This window comes from Marmota monax, unplaced genomic scaffold (assembly GCF_021218885.2).
Source record: "Marmota monax isolate L192 unplaced genomic scaffold, Marmota_monax_Labrador192_F-V1.1 WCK01_AAM20220418_F8-fsc00022, whole genome shotgun sequence".
Lineage (NCBI taxonomy): Eukaryota > Metazoa > Chordata > Mammalia > Rodentia > Sciuridae > Marmota > Marmota monax.
In genome coordinates this window covers 20,872,442-20,885,710 of record NW_026695215.1, presented here as the reverse complement: position 1 = coordinate 20,885,710, position 13,269 = coordinate 20,872,442, and the positions used below count along the sequence as shown (strand labels likewise).

The 13,269-nt window shown below is 39.7% G+C and overlaps 1 protein-coding gene across 10 annotated transcripts in view; it reads left to right on the top strand.

The window, feature by feature from the left end:
- Cep63 (centrosomal protein 63) overlaps positions 1 to 7,509 on the top strand; it is a 52,660-nt gene extending 45,151 nt beyond the window's left edge. For 7 of the 10 annotated variants that reach the window (XM_046431419.2, XM_046431416.2, XM_046431423.1 and 4 more), the window contains 4 exons: positions 161 to 247; positions 4,063 to 4,265; positions 5,000 to 5,270; positions 7,131 to 7,509. In XM_046431419.2, coding sequence (XP_046287375.1) covers positions 161 to 247; positions 4,063 to 4,265; positions 5,000 to 5,270; positions 7,131 to 7,289 — 720 coding nt within the window. In that variant the 3' untranslated portion in view covers positions 7,290 to 7,509. Of the gene's footprint in view, positions 1 to 160; positions 248 to 4,062; positions 4,266 to 4,999; positions 5,271 to 7,130 lie in introns of those variants that run through there. The other 3 variants (XM_058574800.1, XM_046431425.1, XM_058574799.1) reach the window with 2 other exon arrangements.
- The last annotated feature ends 5,760 nt before the right edge of the window (positions 7,510 to 13,269 follow it).

Sequence of the window (13,269 nt, the reverse complement as noted above, 5' to 3'; positions counted from 1 at the left end):
TGCTTGTTCATATTGTATGGATATGTGTATATGATCAAAGAATGCAACTTAGCGTGGTAAAAATGGCATGTGCAAAATTTTGTATAATGCATTTGATTATATATGTGTATTTATATGAATATATACACATACACACACATATTTTTTTTTCCTTTGTCAGGAGATTTTGAATCAGGTGGAATCATTAAAGTTAGAAAATCGTCAACTTTCTGAAATGGTGATGAAGTTGGAATTGGGTTTACATGAGGTAAAAAATAGAAGTTTTTCTTTTTTTTTAAAGCCTTTAAAAATCACTTTGTAAATGCTGATGGTATAAAGAATAAGTTAAGATTAAACTAGTGGATGCTCCTTCAGAAATTTTTTAAAATGAGATGAAAACAGTGATGGAAGTGAACAAAATGTGACTTTCCACTCCAGCAGTAGGAAGGTATTATTTTATAACATGTATATGATGATAAACATGTACAGCCTGTGTTCTTAGTAGGGAGCAAGTATATAAAGGACTTGGCATAGTACTTGGCATTGAGTAAATATACAATAAATGCTAAATGATGATTTTATTATTTATTATTTATTATGTTCACAATATCTTTTCATTACAAGGTATATCATCTTTCAAGCAATTTAGTTTTAATTACTTTCTATAAGACATAATTCATTTAATCAAATGTTTTAGAATCTTTTATACTTAAAATATTTTAGTAGGTGCTGTGAAGAATACAGGGATGACTATAATAGGAGTCTTTAAGACATCAGAAGAATTTGGTAGGGAGAATAAAAAATGCATAAAATCTTCTGTGAAACCCCAGAGCACACCATTAGCAACAGTGAGTTATAAACAGTGTGATGCTCTTTTAACTATATTGTTACAAATTCCTGTACTTTTCAAATGATACCTCTGTTCTGATCCATCTTTTCTTTGATGTAGGTCAGATACCCACAGATTGTGGAAATAGAGAAAAAAAGAATTTCTACAGAGTATCAGGCTTCCACAGTGCTCCGCATTTGCTCCCAAGTATTGCTAATTTCACAATCAGGAGGCTAAGATGGAAAAAAGTGAAAAAAGCTAGAAGAATACTTTATTTCAACTAGAAAAATGGGGGATTATTTTTTATAGTCTTTCATATGGTAAAATTCTCTAAGCATCAGGAAGTCACAAAGGATTTTAAAACATAAAAATGTAAAATTTTGGGGTTAGGAACAGCTCAGTGGTAAAAGGCCTGCTTCATTATGTGTGAGGCCCTGGGTTCAATCCCTAGTGCCACCAAAAAAATAAAATAAAATTTTTAGATGACAAAAAGATTCCATAAAAAGACTAATAGAAAAAAATCTGTAAATAGATGAAAGGTTAAGATAAAACATTAATATATAAGAATTTCCTACAAGGGTAATAAGAAAAAGATAATCAAATAGAAAAATTGGCAAGTTGATATAAACAGATAATTCATGGAAACAATATAAATATCAAGTGAAAAAGGAGAACTTTTCAACCTACCTAATAAGAATAAAAAAAAAAAATATTCCTTTGGTAATTGGCTTTATGGTGATTTTTAAAAACTATAGTCACCATTAGCAAATATATAGGGAAATAGGCTTTCTTGTGCACTATTAATGAAAAAGAGAATTGATATGGCCGTTCAGAAGGACAATTTAGCAATCGCCGTCAAGCTTATAAGTATACATAGTCTCTAAACTTCTGGGTCATGTACATTTTTGATTTTCATAGTCATTGCTGAATTGCTTTTCAGTGTGTTATCAATGTATCCCCAAAGAACCCATCCTATAGGAGCACATGTGCAAAATGGTCATGTCAGTGTTGTGTGCAATATCCAGAATTTCAAAATCTACCAGAAGTATTTATTTAAATGGTTAGTTTGTGGCTGTCTATACTATAAAATATTATGCTGTCATTTAAAATGGCAAATGAAAACATTCATTTAAATCTTGTTTCCTTCTCAAATCTCTAATACTGTAATGAAAAGTTTGTGGGTTTTTTTGCTTTTGTTTTTTTTAAAGGACACACACACAAGGATGGGAGAAATAGAAGAGACAATAGCTAAACGTTTTGTCAGGTGGCTGGCTGAGTGGATGGGTAGTTTATGATGTTGGATGCCCTGATAAAGTCAATACTAAGCTAGTCATAAAGAAATCCAGGAATGAATCTGGTTTACACTATAGAATCCTCAAAAGACTCAGACGTTGGCAGTATTTGATTGAGAGTACCTTATCTTATACAGTCATAAGGTATAAGTATACCTTACAAAGGATAAGGTTATACTTACACCTTACTTTCAAATTTAAGAGTTGAGAACACTAATGAGAACTCGAGTCAGACTATGACCAGAGATTCTGTTCAGCTGAATTTTTCCTGACGCCTCCACTTAACTGGTCATACTTGTTTTTTCTTTGTAGTTAGGTGTGTGCTTGCTATTCTGTTTTTATATTATCTTTCACATTCATTTATCTATATTTGTTTTTAATAAAGTAATAACTGAGAAATTTATGAAAGGTGCCAGGAAAAGACAAGTTTTATCTTTTTTTTTTTTTTTAAAGTATGCTTAATGATATCTGACATCAAACTCTGGGTGTTAAAATCCTGTCAGCAGTTTAAGCTTTATCTAGTTTTGAAGTTATACAGTATAAACATGTTATAAATGCCCTTAGAAATAATTGTTACAAAGTCCCCTTTTGTATTTCAACTTGTAAGAAGGCAGAATTAATTTTATAAATGAATGTTTGGGCTAAAAACATCTAATAAATTATCTCATTATCATTATTATCTTTTTGAACCCAGGGGCACATTTACCACTGAGCTATATGAGTTATATCCTTAGTCCTTTTTATTTTTATATTTTTAAAGTTTTGAGAGCATCTTCCTAAGTTGCTGAGACTGGCTTTAAACTTTTGATCCTGCCTCAGTCTCCCAAGTGGCTGGGATTACAGGCATGCACCTCCATTCTCAGTTCTAATCATCCTTAAAAAATAGCAGCTAGTAAAATATTTCCATGTTTTTAAAAACTGGCAGTAGTTTGCAGTTTAGCTTCTCTGTCCTGCAAATATTCTTCTCTAAGATTTTATCTTGCATGAAAAACTTGTTGAAAGATCTCGTAGCTCATTGTCACTGGAACAGAGGTAGTTACAGATATATTTTAAAGTTTATGTTTCTGTTAGGTAATTTCAGAAAATCTTTTATAGAAAAGACCAAGGTGTAGGGCCGGGGTTATGGCTCAGTGATAGAGCACTTACCTAGCATGTATGAGGCACTGGGTTCGATCCCCAGCACCACATAAAAATAAAAACAAATAAATAAAGGTATTGTGTCCATCTACAACTCAAAAACTATTTAAAAAATAAAGAACAAGGTATAATCATTATTAGTAATGATTTTCTCCAAAGATCACTATAATTTTGCAAAATGCTAATTAAAATGTTGTTCTTAGAAAAAAAATGGTTCTGTATTACCAAGAAACATACAGAAGTGAAGAGAGAGAAAACTTATGATCAAGTGCTACTATGATCCCACCATTCTCACATCCTGCCTTGTCCTGTCCAAGAGTACAAACCTAGATGCTAGTTAAGTAAAGATATTTAGGATGTGAGAATATTTGCTCAAAATTTGTCCTTGTAGAATTCTTTCATAGTACCTTATGTTTAAATTTCTTTCCTTGAACTAGGTCTGTAGATTTTCTTCCCTAGGTGTAATGGGGCTGTGCAGACTTTTCCTTCTTGCAGAACAAGATGGCTGCTGTTATTTACTTTTTTCATCACTGTTTTTGGCTCTCACAGCTTTCCTGCATCCTGCTTCCATCCTTTCCCCAGCTCCTCTGATATTCCTGTCACATGAGGAATCCCATTGTGCTCTTTCTTTCCACTCCCATTTACTCTAAGAAACAGAATGCTTTTTCTCGTTAGTCTTAACTAAAGACAAACCTTTACTTTTTCTGAAGAAAGCCACAACTTAACTAGTTACAACAATAAAAAATTTTATTTTTCAGCCAGCAGTGACATAGGTCACAAGTATTCTTGTACAAATTAAGTGACTTTAGTATTCTTTTTTATTAGGCAAAAGAGATTTCACTAACAGACCTTCAGGAGAATTATATTGAGGCATTAAATAAATTAGTGTCTGAAAATCAACAACTACAGAAAGATTTGATGGATACCAAATCTCAACTGGAGATCGCTACTCAGATATGCCAAAAAAAAGACAATATCTTTAAGCCGACACTCTGCAGAACGACTGAGTTCAGGAATACAGAGTTTAAGTAAAGTTCCTTAAAAGATTATTTTAAATGTGTATCATGGAAATATAATTCTCATTTCTTTGAGAATTTATGACTTAGAGAAATTAAATCAAAGGGCTCTGTGTTTAATTCTGAAGTACAGCATACACAAGCAAAGCCACAGTCAGGTTAAAAAATGGAGGGGAAGTTGTATGGCACTTTTATGAGAGCTTTAGTTTTCTGCTCTCTGGAAAGTCTTCAGGTTTACTCCCTTGAGCCTTTTCATGCTACCTCCAGCCTCCTCACTCCACCTGTCCTGTAAGAAGCATTTTATAAAAACTTCCTTTCTGTTTTTGATCAATTAATTTTAGGCTGTTACCATAAGGAATAAGCATTCAAGGACAAGCTGCCTGGCTTCAGCTCGTACAATATGGCTTATGTGTTTCCCTAACAAAAGCCTTTGTTGACACCCTCACCCCATTCTACTTCCCCTATCCTAGTGGGAACCACTCTAGGATACTCTACAGCTTGTTTGTCTTCCTGGCCCTTGTATAAAAAGTAGGTGAGGGCCGTGGCCTGGAGTAGGGGTTGGGTATTTGGGCTCTGAATGAGTAAAAGGGCACCTTATCTGAGTAGGCTGCTCCTTTGGTAAACTATAGAGCCTTACTGATTGGCTTCTTTGTTTATGTCTAAGTGAACTTCCTACAGCATTTCTGTTGGAAAAAGAAGAGTTGGAACAGTTTTTCATTTGTTTTGTTTTCTAATCTGCTCTCCAGGCCAGCCCTTGGCCAGCACAGACCTGATGGAATAAAGACTGAGCACTACAAAACAGGTTTCCACCCTGTGAGAGGAAAAGCATCGGATGGTGTGGACCCCACCAGGGTCCTCACCCCTTTGAGTCCTCAAGTCAGCCCCTGCAGCTCTGCAGTTTCTTTGCCTTCTTACTTTCTGTGTCAGACTAACTGTTCAGTGCTAGATGCGAATAATGCCAATTTTTCTGACACTACATCTGACAGTCTGAATGACCAAGAAGAATTTGTATCTTCGGTATGGAAACTTTCTGATCTTACTAGCTCATTAGTTTATTCAGTTTGATTTCATTTTTTATTTTAAAGGTGAAGAGGGTGATTGTTTTTCTTATGGATTCTCTATCATAACTACCCTTTTCTATGTTCATGTATTTCTTAGAGTTTTGCTTGTGAAGACATTCAGCCAAGATTACTTTTCAGAATATATCCTAGTTCTGAAATATTAATTATAGGTATTCATTCATTTTTAACCCAAATTAGAAACTCCCTTCCTGTCTTTTTCAGAGAGGGCTAGTTCTGTACTGGAATGGTTGTTTCTAGAAGCGTCTGTGAGCATCCCCACAGTCCTGCAGCACAGGCAATGAAGAAGGAAGAGGAGCTGTAGGAAAGGGGTGGGTGGCAGCGGTGGAGGAAGGTTGTGCATCTCAAGTGTGCAGAGGGTGGTTTGGGCACTGTGCAAGGGCCCTGGTGGCAGAGGCTGCCTTTGATCTGTCCCCTTATTCCCTCCCCTGCTATGCAGACTGCACAGTCTTTTTGTTTCTGCACAGAAGCCTGTGCATTGGGTTCTTCTTTCCCCACTACCTTATGATTGTATACATGTAAAGTTGAGTTTTTTGACTTTGCAGGGTTGCAATAAATCTGGGGAAAGGTTTTCTTTTAGTGTTAAAATAAGTCCACATTTCCCTTATGTGTAATCATGAAATCCAAAAAGCCCTAAGTTTGGCAGCAAAACTTGATACCAAAGACTTCCCTGACTTAAATGGGATCTGCGTAGACTGTTTATTCTATATTAGTGTGAGTATCCATGCATTTCGTTTCAGAAATATCAGTGTATTTAGTTGTGGGACATAACCTCAGACTGTGGCAGGTACCCATCAAAGATGGTGTGTTTGCCTTCTTTCTACACTCTGTTGTGGCACTTCCGCAGTCATCTGTGGACATGCACAGTGGTGAGAAGTTGGAGTCATTGACTTCATGTTCCCAGCTGAGGTCACACAAGGCAGCACTCGGCCTTCCTGCCTCGGTGCTCTGGCAGAGATGGCCAGTGGGTGGCAGTGGGGGGTGGGACAGCACAGCATAGTCCTGGAAGCACAGCTCTGGGCCAGCTGCACAGGTTTGAGTCCCAGTTCCACCAGTGTATATGGGGGGCAACTTGGGAGAGTCATTTAATACCTCCAAGCCTTGTTTCTCTTTCATAAGTAGAGACTATATAGAATCTACCAGCCTGAGTTGTGTCTAGAGTTTAGGATTGTGATCTCTGTGAGGGGTGTATGTGTTTTCCCCAGGGGCAGTGGTTCTGTGTTCACTAATCCAGTGTTCAGGGTGATTTCATAGAACATAACTACTGCAAATGAGGGTGGACTGCATATGGCATATTTCCTGTATTACCTTTCTAAACTCTGAACTCTGAAATATTGCTAGAATCATGAGCTTCATATAAGAGACTGTGGAGTAGAATTTTAGGGGTGGGGTAAAATATTGATTTCAACTGGCAGATTTTTGTTACTTTAAAATGAAAATAGCATTCAGAATTTTAAAGTGAGTTTGAAATAGTAGACATTTACTATATTCTCTTCTGGGGAACAGAAGGATATATAAGTCGAAATTGATTTATTCTTCAGACCAGTGGCCAGTAATTTATTCTATTTATTCCATATTTTACACTGATACAACTTGAGTTAGAAGGGAGGGATCTGTGTTAATTTTTGTAAAACTTACCAATTTTTACTTTTAGTGCTTTTGTCATTAGAATGAAAACAAATATCTTTTCAGGGGAAATCACTTTTTAATATTGTTAGTTAGAAAATATCATGAATTGTGCATTTTAGGAATGTAAGTTGCTACTTACTCATACATATCACAATTTGTCCTCTCCTAGTGTTCCATACCTGTGTCTCCCCTGGGTTCCATAGCTACCAGGTTTTTGGAAGAGGAGGAACTGAGGTCTCATCATATTCTGGAACGCCTAGATGCCCACATTGAAGAGTTGAAAAGAGAGAGTGAAAAGACAGTGAGACAGTTCACAACCCTAATGTAGCCACTTATAACATCACAAACTTGGAAATAAAAGTAAACATCGAAGAGTTATTGTCATCTGAAGGAGCAGTTTAAAAACATGAACATTATCAAGATGATGCTTACTAAAGCAGTAGTAAAGAAACCTGAAAAATTGGTGCTTCTCTTAGACACTTTTACTGCACTGGTTTGTTTGAAGAACTTTCAGCAATAACTGAGAATAAATCACTTTGCAGACTTTCTCTCATATGAATATTTATTGTCATAAAGTGACTTTTTTCTTGCTAACTTCAATGTGAATAGCTGTGCACTAATTAAAATAAAGATTTCATGATACATTTTGAAAATAAAGTAGCTTGAGGAACTTCCCTTAAGGGGAGTGTGTGGTAGAAGCATGGTTATTATTTGAATATGAGGTGTCCCCAAAACTCAGTAGAGAGTATAGCAGTAGGTGAAATGCTTAGATTATGAGAACTATAATCAGTGGGATGATCTAGCTGATGGATCAGTAATTCGAAAGAAAAAAAGACTAGTCTTTTGTGTCCTACAGCATCAGAAAATACACACACACACACACACACACACAATAATTGGAAGGACTACTGTATTGGGTGGTATGTGTTGGCAGGTGGGACATGACTGGAAGAAGAAGGTCACAGGGGAATGTGTATTTGGGGTTTATGTTTGTCCCGGGCACCTACGCTGTGACTGTTCTCTCTGCCTCCTGGCTGTCATCACCTTACATCATGATGTGCTGTCTCACCTTAGGCCCAGGGCAATGGAGTTGGCCGACCATGGACTGAACTCTGAAACCATGAGCCAAAATAAACTTTTCTTCCTCTAAGTTATTCTTGCCAGGTATTTTGGTCACAGGGATAAAAAGCTCACTAATACACAGTGGTTACAGAGTCACTGGATCTGGATCAATAGATCACTTTGCCATGTGTATACAGAGTCTGGCTGGAAAAGTGTGAAGGGACTATAGCAAAGACCTTGGCAGGGAGCCAAGCTTCTTGCTGCACCCTGAAACAGAAGAGAGGTAGGGGCAGGGGCAGGGGCTGCCTCTGCTGTGTGGAGCTCCCTGGGACAGCCAGTGGGAACGTTCAGCATCTACAGGCTGAGGAAAGGTTCAGGTGAGAGGCAGAGGCCTGGATATCAACACAGGAGCATCTGAAACCTTGAGGGTTGATAGGAACCACCAAGGAGGGCACGGGGAGAGAAGAGCAGGGTCGGGGGAGGGCCCCCGAAGAGGCCAACAGTTGAGGATCACAGGAACTTCATCCAGCACAGGAACTTACAGTCAGGGATGAGGAGAAGGGAAAGTGTGGTGTCCTTGCCGGCTTAAGGGCATAGCTCCTGCCATTCTCCCCTCTCCAGTGAATCTTTCCCATCAGACTACAATCCTGGTATGTTTCCTCCCTTTAAAAACAAAACTAAAAACCTCCATTACATGTGCTACTCTGAAGATTTGCTCCTCTTTTTGCAGACTGTCTCAGTGACTGTCCAGTTCTTCTCCATTCTCTCCTTGACCCTCTCCAATTCATGTCCATGCCAACCATGAAGCTACCTTCTTACCCTTCAGTCACTGGTGACCTAATGAGTGTGAGCATCATTCCACACCATGGCCTCTGCTGGCTTCTATACCACCTGGTGCTGTGACCCCTTTCCCTCCCTGGCCACTCCCAACTAGCTCTACTTCCCTGCCTTTTCCTTTTCTAGCCTGAATGTCAGAGGACCCCCTAGGGCTTTGATAGGGGTTTTCTCACTCACCATACTCTTCTCTAGATTTTCCACTTTATTCTAAGTTCTTAATACCACCTATAGGCCAGTGACCCCAACATTCATAACTAATCTTGGTCTCTCCTCAGAGCTGCCCTCATAGCTACCCACTTAAGAAATATCTTCTCTTGGATGTCTGACAAGCGCCATATATTTTACATCTTGCCCAAAGAGCTCTGGACTCTCTTTGCTAAAATTCTACCTGAGGACATAGCCTCAAGTTTTCCAGTTCCTACAAGTTATCCATAATTCCTTCCTTACCAACATCTCTAAATCCAATTTATTGGGAGCGCCTGGTGACTCTGTCTCCAAATATATCTCAGATCCCACCATTTCCCTCCTCCACTGTCATGACCCTGACCCCAACTACTCCTTGCTCTTGCCTAGATTCTGGCAGAAGCCTCCTAACTGGTGTTAGCTCTAACACCTGACCCCAGTAATTCTTCCCAGAGCCCCCAGAGCTATCCTTTAGTAATATAAATGAAACATTGGCCCTGCTACAGAACTCCCTGGAAACCCAAGGCTTCTTTGGACTCAGAATTTATTCAAATTATGGTGTCCAGGGCCTCAATAAACCGGACCTGCTTACATCACTCCCTGCATCCCCTCCAATGTGCTCCGCTACACCGGCCTCCTGTTTCTTCAGACAGCAAGTCTCAATATGTTCAGGTCTTTGACCCTCTTTATCTGGAAGCTTTTCCTCTCTCCACACCCCTGACCAGCACTTCTTCCTCAGGCCTGTGAGCTAACGTCTCCTCTTGAGCAAACCTTCCCCAACTGCTGCTCCCCAAACCTACTTCTTCTGTTCTTTAGCTAGCTGCCCTGTTATTTGCTCCACAATACTCTCAGTTATCTGAAATGCTTTTGTGACTTCACTTAAACTCCTTGAGGGCAGGGTCTTTGCCTGCCTGGTTCCTGGTGTGATCCTCTTCGCCCGCAGAAGCCCAGCACTCAGGAGGCAGGTGAGTATTCCTCCTCAGGTGCTCCTCAGCTTCCTTCATGCTGTTGACAGGCTGTCCTTTGTTTTTTTTTTTTTTTTAATTTTTTATTGTTGGTTGTTCAAAACATTACATAGTTCTTGACAAATCATATTTCACACTTTGATTCAAGTGGGTTATGAACTCCCATTTTTACCCCGTATACAGATTGCAGAATCACATCAGTTACACATCCACTGTTTTACATATTGCTATACTAGTGTCTGTTGTATTCTGCTGCCTTTCCTATCCTCTACTATCCCCCATCCCCTCCCCTCCCATCTTCTCTCTCTACCCCATCTACTGTCATTCATTTCTCCCCCTTGTTTTTTTTCCCCCTTTCCCCTCACTTCCTCTTGTATGTAATTTTGTATAACCATGAGGGTCTCCTTCCATTTCCATGCAATTTCCCTTCTCTTTCCTTTTCCCTCCCACCTCTCACCCCTGTTTAATGTTAATCTTCTTCTCATGCTCTTCCTCCCAATTTCTGTTCTTAGTTACTCTCCTTATATCAAAGAAGACATTTGGCATTTGTTTTTTAGGGATTGGCTAGCGTCACTTAGCATAATCTGTTCTAATGCCATCCATTTCCCTGCAAATTCTATGATTTTGTCATTTTTTAATGCAGAGTAATACTCCATTGTGTATAACTGCCACATTTTTTTTATCCACTCGTCTATTGAAGGGCATCTAGGTTGGTTCCACAGTCTTGCTATTGTGAATTGTGCTGCTATGAACATCGATGTGGCAGTGTCCCTGTAGCATGCTCTTTTTAGGTCTTTAGGGAATAGACCGAGAAGGGGAATAGCTGGGTCAAATGGTGGTTCCATTCCCAGCTTTCCAAGAAATCTCCATACTGCTTTCCAAATTGGCTGCACCAATCTGCAGTCCCACCAGCAATGTACAAGTGTACCCTTTTCCCCACATCCTCGCCAGCACTTGTTGTTGTTTGACTTCATAATGGCTGCCAATCTTACTGGAGTGAGATGGTATCTTAGGGTGGTTTTGATTTGCATTTCTCTGACAGCTAGAGATGGTGAGCATTTTTTCATGTACTTGTTGATTGACTGTATGTCCTCCTCTGAGAAGTGTCTGTTCAGGTCCTTGGCGACAGGCGGTCCTTTGGACTGCCTTTCCCCACACCCTGTCACCTCACCCTCCAAACACCCTGTTCACTTGGTTCCTTTTTCTTGCTTGGCAAAGCTTTCCCACATCCCCTGGTCAGAGGCCAGGCGAGTTTCTCCACCTTGCTCTCATGCCCTGTGCGTGCTCCTCCCAAAGCACCAACCGTACTGTATTGTCCTCCTCCATTTCTGTCTCTCAGGGGGTTGCTCAGTTTCAATAGACATTAGACAAATGGTGCATGAAAACTACTATCATTCTGGGCCTCATTGTACTTACCCGTAAAATGGGAATAATAGCTGATGGGGTTGAGGGTTTACTGAAAATATATTTCTGAAAGGGCTTGGCAGACTGTACCTGTATGGATTGGTTTGAGGGGATTTCTAATTTTCAGATTGTCCCAAGCATCAGCTTAAAATCTGTAGGGTATAATCTCTACTTCTCAAATTTTCACACCCAGGTCTTAACTAGGAGGAGCAATAGCAGACTCCACAGTCATCGAAAATACTTAAAACATGAGGCACTGTATGTTTCCTTATGTTTATACTGTGTTTTAAAAAGTTGTTAATTGATGATCAAAATTTGTCAGAATACTTTATTGTAATTGAATCTCTCAATTTCATGTTTCAAAAAGATTTGCCAAATATTAAAATGTTTCAAAATTAAGTTTGAGTTAGTTTCTTAACACATTTTACAAACTCAGTGTCCGGGTACTCAAATGAGATGAAGAGATTAGAGGCCGGGAGTCTGTTTTTCGGTGTTTACAGACAAGGTTTTGTTGAGAGCCTCCTCCTCTCTAGATTCCCAAGGAATTCTTGTCTGGGTTCTTAGGCAGATTCTGGCTGAAAAGGACGAAGTGGAGTTCCTGTTGTGAGCTGGACACAGCCCTACCATGGAGCCTCCTTTGGTCACAGGTCTAGGAAGCAGTGGGCGTCACTGTTCCACGTGACAAGGATGCTTGTGAAGGGTCCCAGAGCCCTGGCTCTATCCAAGCCGACAGGCAGAGGGTGAGCTCCACAGGCAGATGTCTCTCGGTTCCTAATCCTAGCTCTGCCACCTAACTGGCCTTGTGAGCTTGGGCAAGCTTATTAATTTTTCTTTAGCTTTCTCATCTGTAAAATGGGAGTGATAAAAATAATTCCTACCTCCCAGGGTTTTGTGAAGATTAACTTAGTTAATCTTCACAAATTAATCAAATTAATTTGAAAGGCACTTAGTGTGCTGCCTGGCATGGAGGGTCTATGAAAGTGTTGCTGAGTGGGGAAAAAAAAAAAAAAAAAAACCTCCCTCCTCATAGTCATGCAAAACACCCTTGAATCCAGTACCTAGAAGTACTGGAGAGTACCATGAGACTCGCTGAAGTGCAGAGGGACAAAGATTAGAAAGGGGAGTTAGTTAGCCAGGCATGGTGGCACACACCTGTAATCCCAGTGGCTGGGGAGGCTGAGGCAGGAGGGTTGTGAATTCAAAGCCAGTCTCAGGAAAAGCAAGGCACTAAGCAACTCAGTGAGACTCTGTCTCTAAATAAAATACAAAATAGGGCTGGGGATGTGGCTCAGTGGTTGAGTGTCCCTGAGTTCAATCCCCAGCACCCCGCCCCTGCCCCCAAAAGGGAATTTTTTGGGTAGCTCCAGAAACAGTTTAAAATTACACACAGACATGCATCAAGAAGAACAGGAAGTTCAATCAGGGCACAGGGGAAATGAGACTGTCAATACAATCCAGTTATCTAGTCTCATTCCTAGATGTTAGCAGCAAAATCACCTCTGACATTCTTAGGGCAAAAGCAGAGGAGATAATATTATTAAAAGTCTTCTGGTGTCCACAAGACTTAAACAGACCATGGGGTCAAGAGAAGCACAGATTTCTTTGGTGTGTGTAAATGTGTGGCTAAGTGTATGAGCATCAGGGAGGCCCTGCAAAACCGAAGATAAAAGAATCTAGAAGGTTTTCCTACAAGGTGGGCTGAATGTGATGCAGAGGGACCCTTTCTAAGAAGGTCCTAAACGTGGGTAAGTACAGCTCTCTTTTCTTGGCTTGATCAAAGGGAAAATTGAGAGGAATGATGGAAGGCAGTCCTTTAAAGCAACCCTTTGTAAAATCTCCTTCTCCAAGGGCAATTTT